Below are 26,130 nucleotides of genomic sequence, written 5' to 3' on the forward strand. Positions count from 1 at the left end.
ACAGTCAGTAAATTATATATCTTATTATAAACAATGGTATGAGAGACTGGTAGAAAGATAAAAGAGGCTTCAGTACCTGAGAGGTTATATCAAAAAGCAGAGGAAAAGAGAAGAAAAGAGGGAATACAAAAACAAACAGCCTGCAAGATACATTATTTTTCCTCCAGAAGTACTTCTTGGAAAATTCTGTCCATCAGTAAGACAAAAAAAAGAACAAGACTCATAATACTACATAGACTTGCAATATGCTTCCTTTGATGAAAAAAAGAGGTCTTTCAGTTATATTGATTGAAAACATTATTACCTTTATTACTAGAAGTCATTATGCTAAATCACATTGCATCATTTTAACAAAAAACATTCCAGAGAACATTTAGCAGCTACAGTCACAAGAGTGCCTTGTGACTGTAATTCACTTTTCAGTTTCCTTTCCAAAAAAAAAAAAAAAAAGGAAAAAGAAATATCCAGATGAAAAGTATTATTTTAAATACTGTGAGTTCAGATTACTCTTCCCATGTCTTTTACAGTTTAGTTTTCATGGAAAAATTATTAAATCTGTAGCCATTTGTAGTAAGAAATTACCATCTTTGAGCATGAGATCAGATTGGAACATCGGTGCATTTAAGATGTGCTGCTGTACTATTTTACCTTTTCCATTTCCTAATAATGTTTGCAAAGACAAGGCACTTTCTACCTGTGCTCATTAAAACAGAAGATAAATTTGTGTTTTCTTGATTTTAAAAAGTTTCCTAGAAACATAATTGCATAAAGCCATTACATTATTATGAGATTGTTTTATTACCCATTTTTGTCTGTTGTAATTCCAACAGGGGACAACATGATAAGTTAATGTTGTGTTCTCTCACTTTATTACTTTCATGATCAAGTTGCACTGGGGAGGAATTTCATCTCATTTCATCTGAAAAACTGCTCATATCAGCATGTACATTTAAACTATTTACACATCTTCTCCTACCCTTACCTCAAACTTATCACATTTATACCTTTCAGATCAATATAACACACTTGTGCCAGAAAAGTTTAGATGGGACTCAAATAGCAAAAGGAAATAAAAAGATAGTCTGATATCTGTAACTAGAACCGTATTTATCTCCTACAGAGCCACAAATCATGCCTCCAGAAAGTGGGATATAACAATTACTCTTCTGGTGCCACTGTCTCAAGGGGAATCACTCTGTAATGGTCCAGTAAAAGTATTACAGAGTAGCAGCATAAACAGTGTTCACTGTGTATCACCAGTTTTAAATATCTAAGCATTTACTTTCAGGAACGAGGAGCCTTTTTATTCCTGAAGGCCAAGCAGAATATGTGAGGTCCTTGGGTGGGCCATGCATTAAGTAAACATCTTTATGTTATCCAAAAACATACAAAAAATGCATAGCTCCGGATCACATAAGTCATTGAAAGTCTGTGCATTCCCCTGTTCTGCAGCAGGGCAACTCTTTCAACCTGACAAGTGCCAAACTGCAACTTGGAGACTTGGCAAATCAAGGCAAAAGTCATTTCACTTCATTTCAGCACAGCACTGCAGCCAAGTCCTGAAACGGCACAAGGGCCTTGAACAGTCATGTTTTGACTCCTTATTAATACTCAGTTCATTATAGCCTCATGGCCTCCCCATGTCAATGCTCTTGCCTGATTCATGATAAATCCAGGTTGTTAACTTTCCCAAGTATTGTTTTACTTTTTGTTTGTTTGTTCTGTTGCGGGGGTGGGGGGTGTTTCAAGATTTGCTGCTCCAGGTACTTCCTCAGTTAAAACAAAACAAAACAAACCCAACAAAAACGAAGGATGTTTAGGTGAGAGGACTGAGTGTACCCCGGGAAGCTCACAGATGACACCAAGCTGCATGGGAGATTTATCTGTTGGAAGGCAGGAAGGATTTGCAGAGGAATCTGAACAGGCTGCATTGATGGGCAAGGTCAAGGTTGTGACACTCAGGAAATCAAATTGCCCAATCCTTTCAGTTATATTGATTGAAAACATGCAAGAATTTTTTGCCCCCTCTTCATTACTAGAAGCCATTATGCTAAATCATGCTGCATCATTTTAAGAAAAAATATACCAGAGAAATTTAGCAGCTACAATCATAAGAGTGCCAACTAATTCACTTTTCACAGTTCCCTTTCCAAAAAAGGCGAAAGAAATTCCAGATGAAAAGTATTATTTTGAATACTGATTACATATATTCTCAATATGACATATCTGAAAAAAAGTTTCCAAAAGGCCATGTAGATTGTATAGGCAGATCTAAAATAAGTATAAATGAATATGCCCATTTCCTCCCTCATAATACTGAATAAACACTTATGATCTTAGAAAATAGTCACATTATCTAGCCATTAAAAGCATCAGTTTTACAGTAAATTATGGAGTACTAAAGACTATGTGGTTGTGTGAAGCAAACTAAGTATTAGAGATCAAAAGCATGGTTTTACAAATAATTTACCAATTTATTCTTACTGGTCAGCTCTGTGTTTTATGGTTTTCATCTTCCTGGTGAGGCAAAGAAAAATTTATTCTGCCAGCCAATTAAAATTTATTTTGACATGAAATTAAATGTTTGCTTATTTCAGAGTAAGAAAATATATTGTAGTTAAACCATGCAATGAAATAAAATGCTACTTCATAATAAAAGTTCAATGGGCTTCACTTCAAAATTATTTATGGAACTCGCTTCAAAATCATTTTTTCCTTCTAAACTGTTTTGAAGATGTAACATGGTGTATTAAGTATGAACGAGCATGTAATTTTGTACACACACTTTGCAGGGGAAAAAAAGAAAAACAAACAAGAAAATATATTTTGTTGGGGAAAAAACTAACAAACCACCTTTATTTAGGACATGTGGGCTCAGTTCCAAGAGATGTGTTATCTCAGAAAACATACAATGCCTTCATCCCTCAGGCTTCTTCAAAATAAGCCTCTCATCAATTTACACTGCAAACTGTTTGGAGCATAAACATCTGAGCTAAAATTATTCTAAGTCTATACTTTCTAATACAACCAGGTTTTGTGCAGGCTTCCAGTGGGGCCTTTACAAAGTAGAGTCAGAATCAATAACAACTCTGCACTAATCAAATGATAAACTCTCAAAACTGAGGGGACAGGGAAGAGAAAAAGGCCTCCAAAAGCTACCTTCAGAATAAATGTATGAATGTAACTCAATTTCCCACAGGCATTTTGGACTGATATTATTCAAAAACTAGCCACATATTTTCAATTATTTAAAGAAAAAATGTTTAAAGGTCCACCTTTTTTTTTTTTTTTCTGAGAGGCATATGGTGGGTTTGACTCTGTACACAACCAATCTGTACTCAGACACAGAGCAAAATGGGAGCTGCAGAGAGGCATCTCACAGGTCCACAAGTACTCAGTTTAGAGCAAATTATACATGCAGAAAAAAACCTTTGACATCCAAAACCTAGCTACAGCTCCTGCTAGACTTAATGTTGTGGGAAATCAAATGCTGCGGACCTCCACAATACAGCACATGCATTCTGCTTCAGGTTTGCCCCATGCACAACCTATTCTTATATCAGCAGTTTTCAAAGCAGGAACATCTGTGTTTGTTTTCCAAAAGCAAGAAAGCTTCTGCAGGGAAATTAACCATCAGACTTCTCACTTAGCTCCAATATTCCACATCATACACTGATGTCAGAATTATTGTACCAGTGCCCCATCAGATATGCAAATGATATAATTTTGCAGCTACTGAAAAAACAAAGTCCAAAAACCTTTACTTTGTTTTCATTTTACCTCTTCCGAAGCAAACAGAACCAGTCTTGGCAGACCTGAAAGTCCTTTCTCCTTTATCTCAGGGCAAAATTTGTACCTTGCTAAGTTCATAGCATACATATTAGAAACAGAACCACCTGCAAAAAGAGACATACAAATATTGTATTAGCCACAGTACGAGTACCTTTCCTGCATCTGAGTGCTTGACCTATTAAGGGAAAAATAAATCCCACAGCCATCCTAGTGATGCATCCATCTCAGTTTGTTTCCTCCCCTGAAGGCTACCTACATAAAATGAGCCTTGGGCTCTGCAGCAGGCATGGAAACCGAGCCTGTTTGGAGGCTCTTTGGGGATATTTTCTGAGGAATAAGAGCTGTGTCCAAGCAGACCTTCCAACAGAGAAAACCATGCCACAGCACCCTCCCCTCTACACTGAAGCAGAGCAAGCTCAGCTGCCTGCACAAAACTCAGAGCACTGGAGATCTCTTGAGCAACCAAGCCTCAGAGGACCATGGGAGAAAAAGGTCTTTTGGGAAAAAAAAGCCAAAAAGACAAACACGGTGAGTGGGAACTGCAAGGTAAGTTCTGGACAAGTTTTATTCACTTGGGGCATGCTTTATTCACCAAGAAGGGAAAAAAAAAAAAAAAACAAAGCAGGAAGAAAAAACTTGACATAAAACTAGAACCATAAAAAGGACAATTAATTTGTCTTCTCTCAGTAGATCACTAAGTTTCAAGCCAGAAATTCTCCTCTAAAAGTAAGGCTTGTACCAAAAATACACATCAAATTTGATGTGGAAAAAAAATCCCATACCAGTAATATATTTAAAAAATAGGGATTTTTTGCTTTTTTACTTTTCTATTCTTCATGTGTAGGCTAGAATTATTGACTTTGTTTCAGTTTGGTGGGGGGAGGAGTTTAAATTCATGTACTCATTTAATTTCTTTCTCACCCCTAAAATAGATATAAAAGCTTCACATCAAGCCTAATTATTTGTTATCTGAATAATCTGTGAAATATCACCATTATGCTTCATAATTTAGTGCAGTGGGCTAAAACACTGCCTTGCAGAACATTTGAATAACATGGTTCAACAAGCAGCTTAAGCAATATCTGTTTGGCCTGCCTTATCATAACATTTAATAAAATCATAAAAAAATCAAAGGAGTTAAGATCATGTAAACTCTTGTTGCCACAGTTCATAGGCAAGATACACACATCTATGTCCTCAGGCACCATGGATTGGCATCCAGCACATAAATCAGCTACCTGTCTGTCAGCTGACTCCTTCCAATGAGGCTGTTGGTATTGTTGATAAGGTCAGGAAGGGCACCAGCTACAAACAAGTAATTTCAAATAATTCCACAAAATTATATTTAATGTAGAAGTGTCATCTCTCATTTACTGGTTGGAATCACTGAATTATTACTAGAAACATAAGATAAGCTGAGATTAAATAGTTTTGTGTATCACTACACTTTTGCATGCATCTTCAAATATTCTACATTACTCCAATGTTAATAGAATTAATGGAATTAGGTAGTTTATAATGACTCAGCTTGAGGTCTGAACTGTTCCTACCTGGATTAAATATACCATCCCCTTCTTCCCAGCCTATGAATTCAATCATTTTCTTGATGACTGCTTCTTCCACCAACAGAAATACAGGAGATACTTCATATGTGTATCTAAAGATAAATAATAGCATGATAATTGGTATTAACACTACAGAACTTGTGGCACAGAGCATTCCTAAAACTAGATAAAGGCTTCTTGCTCCTTTCTGTAATCTATCAGCAGCTGATAAGCACCAGCTCTAGGACTCTAAACTAAAAACATTATGGATCTCATCCAGTAGAGTAATTGTTTAGTTTCTGGCAGCATCTCATTGACACTTCCACTCTCAAAGCAGTACACCAGAATTTGCTCTTAATGTAGGTCACATGCTTAAATTTCAGCTTTACATTTGCAAGTATAACAGCAGGCAGGTAACCATTTGTATTCAACTCTGTGCAGAATGCCTCAAAGGATTGAACAACTAATTGAACCCTGATTAATTCATTTTTTTGTACTAAGTAAGGTAAAAGTCTAGGTTTAATAGCATTGAAAAATAAAATCTCCTCTTAAACCCCATCTCTAGCCAATCAGAATCAGCCTGTTTTCTCTCCCAAAGCCTTGCACAATTCCTACCTCTTCTGTAACACTGAGAACAGAAATCAGAAGCAACAAAGCCAAAGAAGCTGTTATTCCAAAAAGCATGCTATGTTAATTCATCATCAAGAGGACAAATAACCACACTTACACACTGGGGTTCAGTGCTTCTGTAATGAAACGAGCCACTAATGAGTAATAATCTATTCCAGCATACAGCTGGTTGAAAAATCTCGGATGATCTGAAAATACAGATGAAAAGCAAGTGACAGGATATTCCAGAAAAGAGAATACATCACACTCCCTCTCATTTGAATGCTGATAATTGCAATTTACTCCATTCTCTCAATATTCTCTGGATTTGCTGTCCTTTCCTAAAGTTAGACATTCCTTTGAAAGTAAATTTAATAACCACTTTCAAACCTCAAAACACATCTTGAGAAATGCAAGTGGTGCACCGAATAAATGTGAGTTGCTTACAAGTTTTATAAATCAAAAAATAAGAGGGATTGACAATTGACTACATGTAGTGGCTTTAAACAGGGGTTTTGAGAGGCCACAGTTGATGCTCAGCCAAATTTTGCTAAGCAGTAGAATACAGAAACCTGCTGATCCAAATCAGCTGTGATTTTTCTCCCACCAAAGTCTCAACACAGAGAGAGAGGCAGTCTACCAACTTGGAAAATTTTGCTGCATACTTAAAATTATTGAGAAGTTAAGAGAATTTCTTTACCTGCCTTGAAATACTGAGATATAACTAATTTTGACAAAATTCTATACTATTGCTGCCTATAAAAAACAACTCAGTTCAACAGTGGGTCACCACCCAAGTTTTAATCCATAGCACAGCATTTTTACATGCAAAACCAGGTAAACAGTATGGCTCCATTTATATTATAACTGGGGCTTCAATAAATGTCTAGGCTCAAATCAAAGACTTTTGATTTGAAAAATATGCACAGCATATTTTTATATACTCCATCTTTGCTAAGGTGACATAGTGTAACAAATTATAATCTAAAGGCAATTTGCAAAAGTAAGATAAACAGAACATCTTCCACTAGCTCTGTAATTATAGCTGCATATTATTAGTATACTCCCCCTGCAGATCAGTATCACTACTCTTCTGTGGTTTTCAAAAGCGTAAGTTCTATCTCAAAATTATTTTACAGTTTTACTCTGCAGCAACAGTGAACAGAAATGCACAACTATATCAAATGTCTTTCTTACTTACCAAAATACAGCCTAAGCCACTCAACACCTGAAATCCTGAGCTACCGATTCACAGAGCTCTTTCCTGAACAGGTGTTGTCCATCCCTTTTCACCAAGATTGAATTACCCTGCACATGCTGCAGAAAGGTTAGCTGTAGAGAGCCAATCCTGCAGAGCTGTGGCATACTGTCTCTGAAAAACTGCAGGCTCTCTTCTCATGGTGTCTGGAACAGGAATTACTGCCTATCAGCAAATTAACACCCTACAAGACTATAGCTCAAATGGAACAATACCAAATGGAGGGTAATCATCACTAAGAACATATGAGGGCAATGATGGTGACTCCAAATCTCATCACTCAGACAGCAGGAAATCACACAAAAAGGTCCTTCTCCTGCCTATTTTGCTAGACTGTTATATCATTTGTCTAGGTGACTTTCCCAAGACTTCAAAATTACAGACTCTACTATTAATGAAAATGGCATTATGTTAACTACTTTTTTATTAGTTTGCCATTATTACATATTTTAATGAAACCTATGGTGACCAGGATCCAGTAAAGCAGCTGTTTGCATGCTTGTATAGGCAGCAGAGAAACAAGCATTCAGCCTCCCAGTTCCCTGAAAGGTGACAGAGCTTTGTAAACATTATCCCATTTAAGTCAGAGCAACTGTGCTTAAAATTCCATTCCTACTGGTTTTGACGCTGTATTTTATAACATCACGACAGAGCTGCAGGATCTTCTGATGACATTCTCCAGTGTCCCTCATTTCCAGGTCAAGAATCTGCTTAAGCTTTTCAGGGGCCTGCCATTCACAGACCTAGAGATGGGGAGCAGGGTAGACAGCATCAGTGAACAGCCTAGCCAGGAGCAAGAGGTTATAGAGGTACAAAGTAATCACCCCATTCAGCACCCTTTCACAAAACTTCCCACGACAGGGCAGTGTGCCACCAGAAAATAGATCCAGTAAACTGGCCTCATGGGATGTTGTTTTTATCATGTCTCAGGCAACACTCAACCATAAACATCAGAGTGCAAAATGCTGAAAGGCAGAAAAGAAAGAGGCCTGCAGCTCAAATCCTGTCCTTAGGTAAGGATTTGTAATGACAGTATTTTCACATGCTGTTCTGCCAACGGATGGGAGCAAGTAGTGCGTGCCCAAAGGCAAGCATGGTTTATTTGCAGGACCTCTTCCCATATAGCCTCTTAAGCAGGTTCTGCAGAACCCACAGCAATGTTATAATGCTGTCCTCCCACAGTGGTACCACACCCACTTCCCTCCTTCTCCAAACCCAGTGCCCCTGAGGAGCAAACAAATAACTCAACCCCACTCCAAACATGAAAAACACTACAGCCATTTGTTATCTCAAAGAAAATTACCTTTGTATTCTGAGATTAACAAAATCACCATAATTTTCTGGCAGATATGTATGCTAATTATGTTATTGGAAGGTTTTATAATACATTCTTCATTCATTTGTAAGGCTGTATTTTATTTTGGAGCCAAGCACAGACTAGAAGCAATTTTGAGGCTACTTAGAGAGCAATAAAATACAGCTTATAAGAAATTGATTTATTGTTCATGATCTTCACTACCAAGTCTCAACAACACTCTATGGCTTTACCTTTTCTGTTACATCATCTGCTTTCTGGACAACTTCTTCCATTATAATCTTACAGGCCTCTTCCACAAACTTCTCTCCTACTTTTGAGTCCATTATTGGACCATTTAGGATGACCCCATCCACCAAAACAGCATTCTTCTTCTGCAGCATCTCCTGCTTGCAAACACCAACTGTAAGAGAAATAACTCATCATTAAAGCAAGGATAAATAAATAATAAACTAAAACAATATTCTTTCACTGCTGGAGACTCAGTCAACTTAAAAAAAAACCTCATAATGACTTTTTACCTGTACAAAAATTCCAGATTTTGATAGAAGAATATTTACAGACAAAAAAACCCACATTACTTCAAACATATACTGTTATCCTGTAGGCAGTAATAGCCTACTTGCATTGTATCTACTGCTTTCTCTAACATACAAAAGAATGCAAGGGACCTTCCAAATACAGATGAAAATACAGTCCTGGCATAGAAAATGTTACAGCTGTATAAATAGAAATACTGTGAAAGATAATGGACATTTTTCTTAGCTGAAAATGTTTCCCTCCACAAGCCATCTCTATGCTCCCACTTTTTCATGAAATAACTTTCAGCTTTGTGTGCTGTAATTTTATGCTGCTCCTTCCCCCCAGCCAGTCCTCTTGCTCAGTCTTCTGCTTCTTTGCAGAGTGCTCACTGACCCACATTCCATGAAAATAAAACCTTTTGATGTCACATACCTGTTCTTCTTCCTGCCCTTATGCTATTAAGTGCCCTCAGTCCTGAATTACGTTAATCCACTGGGCAGATTATCTTGTTTATTCCTTTCTCCAGTGATGATCTCTTTCCCCTCCCTCGCCCTTACCCACTAGACACTCTCCTGATGTGTTGTATGAACACATTTTTATTTCCTCATTTACGTTACCCCTGAGAGCTCATCCAAGATGTTTGTAAGACACTGGCAACTACGTATCTCTTTCATGTATTGATTTCATATGGTGAGATCTGGACTCTGGTGTTCATCAGCATGAGGATGAAGATGAAATTGAGACACTTGGAGATACCAAGGGAATAGATATTGGAAACAGTATCGTGCTGAAAGAAGAAGCGGTAACTACTGCAGCCAGTGATCTGGGTTACAGGCAGTATCTGTTCACCGATCCCGCTTTGCAGCAGCTAAGATCTGTAAGGCTGGGCAGCATTGCCACCATGGGCTGTCTCATTTACAGCGAGGATGGTGCAAGGCTGGCGTGGATGGAGAAAGTTCTATGCCCAAAACCGCTTTATCTTATTGCTTTACTTTTTGCTCCACTTACAAAGTAGAGAAGACAGGTGGCTCTTTCACAGGTCTAAACAACTGAATTTCCAGAGGACTGCCAGGCACTGCAGTCTGACACATTCATCATGTTTATCATAATTACAGCTCCTCATGCACAGGAGGACATAGAAGAACAACGGTGCTGCTTAGAAGTGTGCATCACTTCAAGGTCCATAGATTGAAAGAAGCCCTGCTAATCCCATGAGCTTTTATTTTCTGGTGACTCAGAAAATTCAGTTCATTTTGATTTATCAGGAGAGAGATGACAAGATAAAATTCTAACATGAGATGAGACCTCACACTTCTCATAATGCTGCCAACAAAAATGACTCGCACACCTTCTTCCCCCCCACACACATATTTCTGAAATTACTTCTATTTTTAATCCAAATGGGCACAATACAAAATTCTTCTGAGCAGAGTAGCCTTCAGCCCACTGTTGTAGGAAAGGCATTAATGTTCTCACTGGACAGACAGAGAACAAGCAGGCAAACAGTATTAAATCTTCAACAGGCAAAGAGGGAAAATCACAGACATCAAAAATGTCAATTCTCATCATGTTTTCCAGCACACCACAGCAGAGGCATTGTAAGAAACAGCAGCTTTGGAAAAGTCTTAGATGTTTATCTCTGGAAACACAAGCTAGTAGGTCAACTTTACAAGATTTAAAACCCTGGGTATTACCAGGAAATGGAAGGCATCAGAGCTTTGGGTAGAGAGAACAGAGACTAATTTTGTGTTGAGACTTAGTTATTTGATGCATATACTATTCAGAATTCAACACAAAAAAGAATTTCAGCCTTAATATCACCTGGAGAGTTTATGATCTCTATGTATGCCAAAGGTGTTTTGTTTCTACAAAAAAGAGGACAGGATCTTTAAAAAACTACAAGGGATATTAATATCTATTGCAGGGCACAGATATTGATACTCCTTTGGTTACAAGCAGAAGAGATGGTGCAGCAAGAGTACTCACTAACTCTTTAACTCTTTTTTTTGTTTGTTTGTTTGTGGTATTTTTACTGTTGTTGTTGTTTGATGCATTAGTTTTGAGGTTTTTGTTCTTCAGACTCTCAGGTGTTTGCTAGAAGCAGAGTTGTGAAAAGAGTTTCTATTGGTAACTCCCTTAGCCCTGTTCCTGTCACTTTTGCACAGAGACAAGATACCAGTATTTCCATGACATAACAATGATGCTTTTACAAGAATCCTGCAAAAGCAGAACTTTGCATTAGTTTTTCTAGTAGGTCTTTAGGGAACTGAATCATAGGTCTAACAGCTTCCTGTTTGACGCAGGTCTGTTCACCTCTACACACAGTTTTAAGTCTGCCTAGGATGCTTTATGGATCCTGAAGAAGATATGCTCTGGAAAAACAGGTGATGGGCTCCCCCAGGGACTCACATCTTTTATAGAACTTGAGCACAGTCTATGAAAGAAAGGCAAAGCAGAGAGGTTGAAAGGAAGAGATGGAGGACAGACTTCATTTCAAAAACATTTTACTGTGTAAAGATCTAGCAGAGTGTACAACTTCGCCCATATTTGATTTCATGGAATAATATTCCTTGCAATTATTGTTACTCATTAACTTTTTGGTTATCACTTATAATTTCAATCTGAATTTACTGCAAATTCTTCCCTGGAATATACCATAAGACCATTGAAATTAGGAGAAACAATTATTTCACAATTAGGTGCTAAATCAAGCCCCAAGCACATGCTTTTTTCTGAGGTAGTCTTCAGTCTTGGAAACCACTATTGGATATATACACTCATCTGATCCCTTGTGATCTTTCTGCAACTGATTATACTTAATCTTGTACTTTTAATTGTCTGACTTCTGGATTTCCTATGAGATGACCAAATTCTTCTCTATCAAAAATCAATGTGTTTCCACTTGGTTGCAGTAAAGCACTGAAGAGGAAAACTCAGTAGATGATAAACCTCTGAAATTCTGTAACATTTTTTTTTTCATCACATTTTTTAAAAGAAGCCAATGACCAATTTATTATGCTTTAGAGGTGAACCTCCAAAAAGATTCCAGGTTCACTTTCTATGCCACAGTTAAATAGATACCTTTAACACATTCTCAACATCCAAGCTAAGAAATACAGTATGCTGATGATACATGCTGTCTCTTATTTAAAAAAAACAAAAAATCATTCATCAAATGCTCACAACATTATTTTACAAAAAATTTGGGCCTTTTATATATCTGTCTCAAACACACCTGATTTCACTAAAGGAACATCCTTTTATTTGAAGCAGGAGAGCCCACTTCATAGAAACAGCATCTTGTCATATACACCTCTTTTGTTTTCGAATATGAGAGGGAATCCATCCAGAGATGTGACTGTAATAAATGTGTTCTTTCCTTTTTGAGAATACAGAAACACACTCTGAAGCAGACTCAGAAAATAGACTTCCAGAAAATACATCAAATACAATTTCATCCAAATGGCTCCAGGCTTGAAACAGAAATAAAAATTGAGCAAATGGAAGTGCTTTAACACAGAGATTAAGAATTACTGACTGTTTAAAATATCCTTCTGCAAAAGAGAAGACTCAATTCTGCTCTAGTTGAAGGCAATTGGGCATTCAGCCACTGGCTTCAGCAGCAGCAAAATCAAGTACATAATTCTCATATTTCATCCTGAAAGAAATATTCTATTACAGAAGCCTATTTCCAACCATCATTTCATTTTTATGATCAATATTATTTTCCCAGCAGAAAACATAAATTAATTTGAGTTGGAATAATGTACAGAAAAAAATGAACATTTTTTCAGATGTTTCTATATCTTTATGTAAGTACTACCATATATTTTAAAAGTTTCATCTGTGTTTCCATATTTGACTGCTAAATCTTTGCACTACAAAAAGAAAGTGAAGCATCATACTTGGCCCATTCTAACAATATTTGGGAGAGTAGCATGAAACAACCAGCAAGATTTACTGCTTGCAAGGCAAATGAGAAAACAGAAGGGGGTTCTTGTGAAAGGGTAGCTTGTGCTTGAATGCCAGAGCCAAATCCTGTTCAGTTGATACTGTATTAACACCACTGACTATTCAAGGAAATGCAAAAAGCTGGCTTTGGCCAAAGGCCTGCTTCTGCTTTGTAACAAATGCAGTAGTAATTGCCAGCATTAATCAGAAAAAAAAATAAATTTCTCATTTTGTATGATCTAGTCATGGGTCTTCATTTAGTGCATCCAGCAAAACAAAACAAGTGCCTTCAGCATCAAGACTCCACACCACTACATTTAATGAATTGCTGTGGTGCCATATCATGTATCAAAGCATTAAAACACATACTTGTCCCACACTATGCAGCTATTTGAGTCCCTTGGTATAAATAATCTTTGAAGATCCTTCTGTTTCTTTAATCACTGCCTTCTGTAGGTATGAATAAAGTAAAGCCACTCCAGTTTTAAGGCAAAAATAAATTATTTCTTCATAAACTGATTTCCCAGGCCTGTCGCCAAGTAAAGGAGATGCAGTTTTCCTAAAATCCAGTATATAAAATTACTTGTTGTCCTGGAAAAACTATCCACATGAAAAAACAGAAATAGGCATGTGTATGGTAGGGCTTATGCAATCCCCCCTATATTACATATTCTTGTTTTGCAGATTTATGGACCAGACTTGTGGATAGAGAACAAGTTGGGTGCTGCCCCTCAGAAGGTCAGCAACAGCCACCCCCCACACAGGAATCCTCTGACTGTGAAAGGGCAAATGTGACCTTTGTAGAGAAGGACCCAAGGAAAACAAAAGTGCTTGTCTCTGGGCTCCAACACTCCTGAATAGACTCATTCAGCACACTGCTAGCACTGAACAGTAACAGCACAACAAATGGGTCCTATTCTCCATCCCACACCTGAATTTCTCTTTCCTAAAGGAAGGGTTGGGAGAATGAAATGAGGAGAGGAGATCCAGTGATGAATATCTGACAGGAAATGCAAAGACCATGCTAGGAGAGAGGCTTTCAGAGGTATTTCCTGAGTTCTGAGGGGGCTCTCTTCCTAGCCCAATGCTCACGTCATGCTGAGACAGCAGGACTTGCTAAAAAAAAAAAAAACAAAAAAACAAAAAACAAAAGCAGATAAAAACAGGCAAAATTTACAAGATAAGATTCAGACTTTTTTTTTTTTTTCATAACAACTCTGTAATGCCCTAACCAAGTAAGTGCAAGAACGACTCATGCTGTAACATTTCCAGTTGGGAAGAAAGGCTGTGGAGAATCAGAATTCACCTTGATGCAAAACAAAGAAATGGTAAATGCCAACTATGACATGGAAATCCCAACTCCCTGACCCCAGTGGGATTCTTTCTCACATGTTCTAACTCTTAACACCTGTTAACAGTGTAGGAAGTATCTGAGAAACAAAACTCTTCATTTTAATTAAAAGTTGTGTATTGATGATGACCATGTAATGAACATTCCTTTTTCAGTGGGAAAGTGGCTGAATCTGCAACATTCAAGTCATTCAAAGCACTGTACATGGGGTAGCCAAGTTGACTTCAGGAAGCTGAGTTCAAACAGAAATGGTGAATAGAGGTGTGACCTGCATAGAGCATACAGAATCCCTGAGATTTTTCTAGTTCCCAGTGGAGAAAAAACAGATTAAATGAGAACACAAATAGTTGGGTTTTTTCCAAATGGAAGTTCTGCAACTTGTTTTAAAAGGGTTCCTGACAGCCTGCAATTTCATGCAAGAACTATATTTTTAATATAAAACCAATTTTCAGCTCTAGTCTTTCAGAAATCAACTAAGAAGGCAGTAATTTACTAAAACTGAGTTTTATGGGATTCAATGCAGGTTAAAATAGAGAAATAGATGAAAAGTCGAAATTTCATTTTAGGAAGTTTTACCTGCACATTCAAGTTATAGTCAAAACAAGTGTTTTCCCTCTCATTTTTTCATATTGTAAACACTTCCATATTTTCTGCTTCCTACAAAGGATTTCCAATTGCTGCTCAATAACTCATGTCCACAACATAACTCTGAGATACGCCCTTATTTACTAACATGGGGAAGCTAGTGCATAGCTGATCAGGATGTAACTTTCCAGACTACTAGGTTCTCTGAACTAGTTCCTACATAGATATTCATAATTTATTAGCCTACCACTTCAACATAAAAATAGTTTAAAGTAATTCCATGCACTTTCAAAATGGAGCAAGTTGCCTTGCCCTGGCTCTTACACTGCTGCTGGTCACATCAGCAGAGATCAGTCACACAGATGAGGGACCCAGCAGGGGCTCTGGACACACCATTTCAAGTTGTGCCTAGAGTGGGTTTACTACCTGGTTTTGGGAAAACACTCCTGAGCTGCAAGAGGCCAGGCTGCTGCATGGCACTGGCACGTACCAGAAGAAGACACTAGCAGTTCTTTTCTAGGACATCAGTCTGAATGGTGCCTGGTGGAAACAGATCTGATCCTATTGTGCACGCTAGGGCTCAGCAATGGCAAGCTGAAAGGGACCCAGACAGAGACACCACACTGCCTGTAGTCTGACTGCACCCAAGCCTTCAATTTTTCCTCCATTGAAGGTAGAAAATTGACACCTTATTTTGTTTGGGGTTTGTTTGTTTGGACCACGCCAAAACTTAAATCAGTCATTTGACCCCAGCATTAACGCTGCAACCAAATACCAGGTACATACAGCATTTATCACTTGCACTTTCCCCTTCAGGCTGGTGCCAGAGCTTTTTAACATGATATATTGGCCCCAAAGAGGGCTCAATAATCCCTGAACAATGAAGTAGGGCTGCTTGCGAAAAATTAGTTTAAGCAGCTCAATGAGACCCTGCAAGCTGTCTTGCAGTGCAACCAGCAGAGGGATGCCAAGCCACTTAAAGACAACCTTTCTTGTGGAAACCGTGACATTTGCCAATGGATACGATCATATTTACAAGGCTTTTCAGCATACATAAGATGAGATGTGACAAAGGGCAGAGATAGCTAAGCTTTAGAGACACAAGCTTTTCCAAATTATCTAGATTTAACCTACTACTTTGTAGAGTCATTGCTACCTTGCTGACAAAAGACCATGGTCACTAAGAACCACCTTTTTCACAACGTTTATGGTACTGAAAAGCTTCTGGTCCAGGGGATTTTAATTTTAAAGACAATTCTATTTAAATTCTGACACCTGACAACTTTTTCATTAAAAAAAAATAAAGATCACATATACTCAAGAAATGGTAACAGAGATGGACATACATGCATGCTTTTGAAACAGGTCAAAGACACCTTTTATAACCCTCAGATGAGGCCTGACAATAATTATCAACAGAAACAACCACTACCAACACTCTACAAAGCAACAACAATTTATCTTTTCAATTTATATTCCCTCATTGCACATGTATAAACATGTATAAAGCTCAGAAATGCTAAAATAAGATTACATGTGTGCACACATGGGAGAACAAAAGGGGGAAATTTAGCCATATCCTGCTGGACTTACCAATGCTTTTCCAAACACTACCTCCTACAATCTCTGCAGCTTGTGACACAAGACAAAGCAAAAAAGGCCATAAAAAATTTAACTTCTGATTTTTGCAAAGCTTGAACACGTAGTTTTTGTAAACATTCGGGATGAGCTATCTCAAAACTATCTCAAACAGGACCACAGTGGAGGGAAGTCAGAAATGCAACGATATGTACTTCAGTTTGTCCATTTTTTTCTGTCTTGAATACGTAATAAATGCTTATGCAAATATAAATGATCTTTAAAGAAGCAGGCAGCTTAAAATAGTCAAGAGCTGAGAAATTAAGGCACACAAAATCGAAACTGTTTAATAGGCAATAATAGCTGAATCAGTATGCAACAAGATCTCATAATGCATTAAAAAGTGACAATTTTTGGTTGCATAAGTGACAGTTTAAAAGATGCCTTAATCAGGAAAGAAAAATTGTTTATTGAACTTCTCAAATGTCAAATTAAGCTTCTTCACTAAATGTTCATTAACTGCCAAGAAAATTCTTATTAATTTTAAAGCACCATGAATGCACTCACACAGAATGGCTTTATTTGAGGTAAGCTTCGTTTCTTGCAAAATGATGTCTCCCTTCCTCTGATGAAGTGATATTAGAAAAGATCTGAGTACCTCTTTTATAAAATCAGATTTTAAGACATAGGAGAGATCCTATCCCCCTCTCTGACCAAAATACTAACCTGAGTGTCACATTACCAGAGCCTTAAACTCCCTAACTTCCAGGGTGCATTACCACGCCTCACATTACAGCTGTTTGAGATGGCAACATGGCAACACCTTACATGAAATGTTTGCCAGCTCATCTCCCCAGTCTGGTGGCATAAAACCACATAACACCCCATTCATACCAAATACATACTGAGCCACCAGCAATTCAGAAGTTAAAAAGCAGCATATTGCTTAAATGCTGGCTGCTCCCTTCCTCTTGTGGCTGCCAGCTCTGACTCTGTGGATGAGCTAGAAACCTGCTTGAAACTCTGCTTAACACGCTTAGATTTATGCCCCACAAAAAAACAGCTCACCTATTTTTTTTGTTTCAAATACAGAATTTGCCAAGCTTTCTCTATGCCAAATCAACCTTGGAAAATTACTCTGATGCCAAATGACTGAAGTATATATGCAGTGAAGATCCCTTTCTGCAGCTAGGAGTAGGAGTTTACAACTTGGCCCCCTCTCATTGATGGGATTTTGCTGTCTTCTGTGTGAATAGAAGCATAGCCAAAAAAACCATCCTCTTACTCATCCCTGCATAGTCATTAAGGCTTCCCTTGTAGACAGTGGTGATGTCTGAAAGAAATTAGGCTCAACTAGCAATCAGCAAGATGAAATTCAAGTGGTCACTTTCAGATACATTGAGGGGGTTTAGAAAAGAAAAAAAAGAGGAAAAGCACCCAGACTATCACCCCTCAGATTGCTCCCACTATGCTCACCACAGCAGCTACTGCAAGTGTTAGCTCTCTGCACATTCAAGTCTCCACTCCACTTTGCCAGCTGCTCCAGCTGTGCAAAGCAAACACAATGCTAGTGCTGCAACAGGTAGGTGCCTTCAGTCTCTCTCCCAGATGCTTTCCAATAGGACTTTAAAAGATAAGAGCAAATAATATCAGTACTGGAAGGAGAACTGCACTGATCGGCCCAGAAGGTCTAGTTTTAACAATGGACTCACATTCATATATGGAAAAAAATTACTTCAGCAGGCAGCAAAGTTGTAGAGCAAAATTTTTATAATATCTTGAGCTTATAGAGAAGGCCACAATGTAGCCTAACTTCATTTACCATCCCACTTAAAAGAAGCTCATTCACCAGATAGAACCTGGCAGAAAACACAGCAAATCACCAAAGACAATGGAAACAGAGGTCTGTGAGAGCAAAGAATTCCTCGTGAGAGGGAAAATGCAAAGAAATAACAGATGCTACTCATGAATAAGGTAGAGAGACTGGAAAACCTGCAGCAACAAGGATGGAGACTACATTACCATTAAACACATTCTGTCTTACCAGCACAAGCGAATAGATTTGGAAGGAAATGATAGAGGAAATTAGGACTTTTGGCAGAATATAACAGGCGATACTTAAGCAAGAACACTATTACTCAGCTAAACCACCAGGATCTCAGTCTTAGTGACTGCAGGCAGTGTTACCTTTGGTGTTGTTTTGGTAGAGGATATAAATACAAGCTGCATCTGAAGCAAACGACTTTGGGAGCTGCTCTCACTCGTACAGTACTGCCTGCCCCTGTTACTCATATAGTACAGCTGTCCTTACAGTACAGCCTGAAAATACTACAGGCACCAGAACATATTTACTACACCCCAGAACTGTCATGTAACTTTACAATGCTCATTCAATTTACATTAAATAAAGCAAAAGCTATCCACTGTTTTTAAAATATTAAGTTTCTGCAGTTTTCTTTCAAAAATATAATTTTGTTCAGAGATTTTTTAACCAATATAGTGCTAATTTGGATCCCCCATGAATGTAAGAGGAGCCTTCTCAACCTGGGAATAAAAGTTTTTTCACTGTTTCATCCACGTTTAGGGTAAAATATAAAAGAAACTTATTAGGTCTCAAGTCTGTTTTGATGGTTTTCATGAGAAAGACACAATTTAAGATAAGTGAAGAAATTGTTATCAAGAATATTGATCTTGTAGGAAAGGAGGAGAGCCATCTGCAAACACTTTTACTATTTTCTGACTTAGCAATCAGCTTCCATTCACAGTCCCAAGAACTTCCTTGTTTCTTAATTTTGCAAATTTAATCTCTGCATTTTCTAAGCTTCTCTGGCAGTATCATTATTGTATTAGCCGTAGTTCATCCACAGCCCCAACTTCCACAAACATATGGTCAACGTTCACTTTTCATTAATGGCTACGCTACTGCTGCGCTGTACAGAAGGAGGTTACAGGTACATCCCCGGCAGGCAGCCCCACACCCGCACTTCGAACCGGCCCTGCCCCTTTCCTCTCGCCCCGAGGCCCCTCTGCTCGCCCAGCCCGGGGGTGCTCGCCACGGGGAGGCTGCAGGAGCCCCCTCAGGGCGAGGGCAGTGCTAGAAGCCGCGGAGAGCGAGCAGCTCGCTGTTCCCAGCCCGTCCCGAGCCCCCCGCCCGCAGGGGGACACAAGGGGACACAGAGGGACAGGGCGGCCGTGCCCCAGCGTTACCCTGCATCTCGGCGAAGCTCCCGCTGTGCCCTGGCCGCTGCCGCAGCTGCCAGGCCCGTATAAATACCCTCGGCACCGCCAGGCCCGCTATAAATACCCTGGGGAACCGCCGGGCCCGCTATAAATACCCGGGGCACCGCCGCCCCTCCCGCGGGGCAGGGCGATGGGCACGGCACGGCTGCAGCCTTGGCTGCCTTCGGCGCCAGACCCAGGGGCTGTGGCAGTCACAGTCTGTGCTGGCGGCTTGGTTTCTCTGCCCCTAAAGCCGGAGCCGGTGCCGCAAGCCCTGCTGGGGCTGCGAGGCTCCCCTGCCGGCAGGCAGCCCTGAGCGGGGCTCGCCCAGCCCGCTGCCAGCAGCCCCGCCCGGGCAACTTCCACTGAGGCACGGAAGAGCCCGAGCTGGAAGGGAGCCACAAGGATCATCAGCTCTTGCAGCTGCACAGGACATCCCCAAGAGCCACGCCATGAGCCTGAGAGCACTGTCCAAACACTCGTTGCACTCTGTCGGGTTTGTGCTGTGACCACTTCCCCGGAGAGCCTGTTCCAGTGCCCAACCAACCTCTGGGTGAGGAACCTTTTCTAATATCCAACCCAAACCTCCCCTGAAACATCTTCAGACCATTCCCTCGGGTTCTGTCACTGGTCAGCAGAGAGAAGAGATCAGTACCTGCCCCTCTGCTTCCCCCCATATAGCTATAGACTGCTGAGAGGTTCCCTCTCATTCTACTTCTCCAAACTGAGCAGAACAAGTTTTAAGGGCTCTAGATGAGTTGTGGCTGACATCCCTGTTCCAGTTCATTCCAGGACACCTGCCCTATTCAGCACAACATAGGCCTTCTTAATCCTCATCCCTTGATTTCCTCCTAATTGCTAACTCTTAAAATAAATTTCCTCCTAATTACTACCTTGTAAAAGAAAAAGGTAAACAAGCTTTGTTCTTGAGTGCTGCTGTGGCAGGAAGGTCTAGAAGTGTCCAAAAATTAACTACCAATGCCCCCAAAATGTTATGTCCCCTCCCTTAAAATTCAATCTTGATTAAAATTTGACAGATGTTTGGAAGTAGTGAAATATTCAGGTTTGAATTAAACATCTATTCACAGTAGTATCCTAATTTTTCTTACTTGCAGGGAAACAAGTGTAACCCTTTTGTAGCTTAACAGCAGATCCTACCAAGACACTAATGACTTGTTCAATTGAAGAAGGTGATTTTATAGCCCTATAGATACCCTACACTGCAAGAGATAAGTATTTTAACCTCATTTTGATAGATAAAAGGGATTAAATTAAGAGTTTGTAGTTGCCTGGGAACAAGCAATTGTGGTCTGGTTGTATTCATCATAGGTAAATGAAAGACAGCTCCAATCAAAACTATGCATTTCTGCTACTTCAAAGAGCTAATTTCCCCAAATTTCTGAGAAAAACAGTAGGGACGGCTGACAAGGAAAAACGTATTTAGTGTGAATATCAAAAGAAGGGCTCTCACAAAGCCTTTATTAAGTGGCCAAAAGACTGTGACTTTGCAATGTCAGAGAGAAGTACCTTTACCATAAAACCTCAAAGGTGGCAGTCAGAAAGCAAATGGAATATAAATTATATAAATTACAGTTGCTATAAATAGCAAGTTACAATATCAGAAATCAATAATTTAATAGGGAAGAAAAAATATGCATGGTTGTGAAAGCTAAATAGGACGTTTAAAATGTGTTAGGAACAAAATAAAACCCAGTGATGATACTAGCCCATGCAGTAAATGTGGTGCATAAGTGGTTTTGTGCTGATATGTAAAATGTAAGCATGTTCTGTAGGTACTTCCATACTACAAAAGAAACAAGTAGATGTATCTCAAGGGGATTATGAGTAACTACTCCAACCTGCTAGCAATTAAGAAAGATAATAATTTGTGAAATTCCAAAGGCGTGTTAATCTTATACCAGTTAGTCAAACCATGAGCAAGTGCAATTAGAAGAAAATACAGGCCAACACTGTCTCCCTAAATAATAAAGGGAGAAACGTTTAATTCAAAAATATTTCAAAGAAATTAATAGAAATAGTTCCAGTCTTTATTATGAAGACCAGGTCTAATCAAACTTCTCTAAATTTATTCTTCAGTGAGATTGCTTGTTTGGTTATGTGCACACTGATGGTTCAGATTTCGAGTCTGAAAGAAAATGTGGTACCCCATGATACCACTAAAGCAGCAACCATTCAAAGCACTAAATTGACTAGGCCTTCCCTAAACGACTGATGACAAAAAGCAAGAAAAAGTAAAGGAACCTTTTTTGAATGGGTGTGTTTCTCTGAAAATGACCCACCACAAAAGGAGAAAAATGGAAAAGGTACCAAGCAACCAAGTGGTCAGAACTGAGTGGCAAACCGGACCTTGCCAAACAAAATACATCTACTATAGCTAAATCCCTGTAATAAGCTCGTAGGATTGTAGGTGTTGTGTGCTGAGAGGGTGATGGCACTCTCTGGAAACGATTTAGAGGCTATAGTCACATCACCAACTCATCCTAAACACTGACTGTGATGTTGCTAAAAGGAAGGATTAACCTGCCTCGAGGGAGTAGGAAATAGGGAACGTAGTTTTCTCTCTGGATATATCACTGATGATACCAATCTTGCATACTATATTCCTGGCCATGTTTTGAAAAAAAAAAAAAAGTAGAAAAATAGCAGTGGGGGCAGATTAAGAGCTGAAAATGTGATTTGAGAGTTGAAGAAAAATGCTGCTAAGTGAGACGTAAAGAGCACAATCTGTTTATCGTATCAAAAAGATTGACTTGATTACAGCATATAAGTACCTCGATGCAGAAAAAAAATACTGGATTCTGAAGGACTCTTTAATCTAGTGGAGAATGGCATAATGAGAAGCTATGGTAGAAGCTAAAGTCAGACAAATTCAAAAGTAGCACAACATTTTTCTTTTTAAGGTGACAACACATCACTGGAGCAGCTAATAAAGGCACCAAGAAATTTGTAATGGCTTTGTGTCCTGCAACCAGGACAAGGTACTTTTCTGGAAGACAGGTTTTAGCCAAATGCAGGCTACTGCTACTCCTCTCAGTGCTTGTACATGTGTGAAATTTAATGACATAGGGTACAGAAAAGATCACACCATATGACTAAATAGTCCTCTGTGTCTTATTTAATTTTTTCTTCTTATGCTAAGTAATTATAAGTAGGGTTGGCTACTGGTGAGCATCTGCTCAAGATGATATTCTTTGTCAACTGACTGCAATCAGTCTGAAAAAAAATTACTACCCTGAGTGTGTAGGATTCTAAATGATTGCGGTATACAAGACATCCTTGGCAAGCAGCAGATGAAATACCAAAAGACAATCAACATCAGTCACCTATTTTCATTTTTCAGTGCACAAGCTGACAAGATTTCAATTCATTTGTGTCAAAAATGAGCTCAAAAGAGCTTAAAGAGAAGTTGAAGGAAAGGGCAGGAGTATGAATCCATTAAAAACACTGGCCATCAGACTAAGGTAACGTGATAATTAAACACAGAGTTTGAAATGCTGGCAGGCAAACCAGACAACTAATTCAATATGCAATATTACACTGGTAAATATACATCAGTTTTAAATATTTATGAATTTCTTGCCCAGTTTGTGCATAAATGAATTAGGTTTCCTCACCTGAAGCTATGATCCCCCATAATGAGCTGTGGTGTGCAGTGAAGACTAAAAGGTTTGACATGCCGAGTAATGCCTACCTCTCTGAAAGCAGCCAGGACCACACAACTGAATTGTGTTGCACATAAACTATTGAGAACTGCATTAAAATATTAATGAACTAACATTCTTCCTAAATTGTTGCATTTGCCAGGATGTGAACTTGCATCTTCTCTCTGCCACTTACCAAGCTGATATGGCAAAGTTACAACATACACTTGCAAATATTACAAAGCTGAAAGGTCTCAGTGGCCTTTCTGATCTCGATACCTGTCCCCTGCCTGAAGTTTATTATCTGAGCACAAAACCTTTTCAACAAGTCAGGAACCTCCTCTAAACTATGCAGAACTCCAATGCTGTAAACAAGCAGTTAACGTATAAGATTAGAATAACAATTCATTCTTTACTGAAGGAAGAAAGAATTGTGTTGAAGAGGGGAAAGTTCATTTTGGAGATAAGATGTAAATTGTTTTTCAAATCCCCTACTCCGAAATTCAGAACAAGGGTGCTTTTCAAACAAAAAACTTATATTTTATCCAAAAGAGGCTCGAAGATTTTGTAATACCTAATAGTGGTATGCAAACTCTAATGTGATTGCTCCTGACTTTTAAAAATTGTTTAGAAAAATGCCAGGGCCCTCAGATTATCTTAAAGATGGAAGCTTTTAAACTTACTGTATACTCTACAAATCTAACCTGGAAGGTATATAAATTAGGGTCTCAGCTCTTTCTCTGTCTTTTCCCTGGAAGAAGCTGTGGGCTCCATTTTTAGAATGAAAAAGAATTCACAACTACAAGTGGAGAAAAAAAACAAACCTGCAGGATTCCCGAGCTTGTGAAAATCAGATCCAGATCCTTGAACATTGATAACTGAAGTGTCATGGTTACCTCCACTGGTGTCAACATCACCTGTGGAACTCAAACACTAGTAGTCTGGTGCAGGTAACCGAGACAGGGAAGAAAAAGCATTAAGGAGTTGTAGGGCATTCATTGCCTTTTTGATGCCTAGAGGAATAGAGTTGCTGAGCTAGTGGAGGCCAAGCAAAGGTGAAGACTGATCATTCTACACAGTAAAGTGAAGAAGTAGTTAGGTTCTCAAGTTGCAGCATCAGATGCCTTCAAAGGAACAATATGATATTAGATGGCTGGCAAAACACATTGTTCAGAACATCAAAGCAACAAAACATCAGCTGTCAAGGTTTGGACTCTCAAGGCATCAGCAAAGACAACAAAACTAGCAAAAATTTGCAAATACTGAATTTCATCTGCAGTGCAGGACATTTTCTGGAGATGATATTTTGCAAATCAGAGGTGAGAAAAGTCATTCCCTTGACACACAAATAGGTCACATGTTCTTTTGGACAGCACATCTGCAGCTGCCCAGAGGTCACATATACAATAAAGACTGGGTGGAGGAAGGAAAGGGAGCAGTTCACAAACAGCAAAATCTCCTGGATCGTCAGGAGGCAGGGCAAGGACATGACAAATGCCAGGACTCAATGCTGTCCCTGCTGTTGGTGGCAGGGGCAGGATGGGCAGGAAACAGCAGCCTATAAGAGTCAGAGGCACTGGAAGGACTTCTCAGCATTCCACTGGAGGTCTGGGCTGGACATCCTGCTCAGTCCTGTGACAATCTAATACTGCTAGTTTTATCCACACTTTCTGCTCAAATAGAAACTTACTCCACTAGCTGGCAAGTCTTTCATGGTTTCATAGACCCAGCCTAGATACCCATGTTGTATAGTTAAATCACATCTGTATTTTCTTGGGGGGGGGGGGGTGGGGAAAGTAGAGTAATCCAAATGGGTCTGTTTATAACCTTTAAAGAGTGACTGTTGCTCCTTCAAGTCAACAGTGAGACTTACAGATCTGTTATTATTCCCATGTTTAATAAAAACAGCCATGCAACATATATGATTAAACAGTAGACTGCCTGCGATGCCCGATCTCAAAATTGTTACACTATTTTTGAACAGCTGGTATGTCTTGTACATTTTACTTTAATCAATCTTACCAAACCAGGTCATGTCATATCCCTTCTCTAATATTGATTTTGGTGGGAGGTAAAAGAATTTAAAATCTCTTAGGAGGAGGAACCTCTCAAGGTTTGGGAATCAGCATACAGTTTCACCCATTATGTTTTAATCAAGTATTTTTCTGGAAAATATCCTCATGGTGAAATAATGCTTAAGGAATCTCATTACCCAGGTTTATGGAGTTGCTTACCCCTTCTGTAACTCAGAAGGATTAAATCACTCCTGGAAATTAAAAATAAGATGAGCAACCGATTAGAGCAAGAGTTCTGTTTGGCTTTTGAATCAAAGAGGGAATAGGAGCAATAAGGAAATCACAGTCAAAAATTGCAACAAAAGTGAGGATATAAAAATAAGGCCCTAATTTTATCTGATGATTTCGTTGATTACAAAGAAAATATCTAGACAAGCTTTATTCCTATGGTTTACAGTATTACCAAAATCTTTTCATAGATATATAACCCATTTTTGCCTATTTCATTGTGTTCTAGACAGTTAAACTTAAGGAAAAATAGCTAAAAAAGCAAGGTGGTTTCACCCTCATAATGTGTCTGTATTTGATTTATTTTAATAAACAAAAATATACAGACATGCACATAGCTTCTGTGTTTCTATTTTTAATGGAAGACCCTTAACCTATTTTAAGCCAAGGGAATCACAGAGAGGGATAGAAAAAATTAGAGAAACAGTAGATATCACTCTG

At 38.9% G+C, this 26,130-nt stretch overlaps 1 protein-coding gene across 2 annotated transcripts in view; it reads right to left on the reverse strand.

Annotated features, from left to right (window-relative positions):
• The window catches only part of GADL1 (glutamate decarboxylase like 1), an 82,852-nt gene extending 62,702 nt beyond the window's left edge, over positions 1-20,150 (reverse strand). The window contains exons 1-6 of one of the 2 annotated variants that reach the window (XM_033064870.1): positions 19,841-20,150; positions 8,752-8,921; positions 7,820-7,946; positions 6,064-6,154; positions 5,343-5,449; positions 3,781-3,896 (exon numbers count right to left, since the gene is read on the reverse strand). In XM_033064870.1, coding sequence (XP_032920761.1) covers positions 3,781-3,896; positions 5,343-5,449; positions 6,064-6,154; positions 7,820-7,946; positions 8,752-8,921; positions 19,841-20,135 — 906 coding nt within the window. In that variant the 5' untranslated portion in view covers positions 20,136-20,150. The other variant, XM_033064877.1, reaches the window with a different exon arrangement.
• Between the last annotated feature and the right edge of the window lie 5,980 nt (positions 20,151-26,130).

Source organism: Catharus ustulatus, chromosome 1 (assembly GCF_009819885.2).
Source record: "Catharus ustulatus isolate bCatUst1 chromosome 1, bCatUst1.pri.v2, whole genome shotgun sequence".
NCBI lineage: Eukaryota > Metazoa > Chordata > Aves > Passeriformes > Turdidae > Catharus > Catharus ustulatus.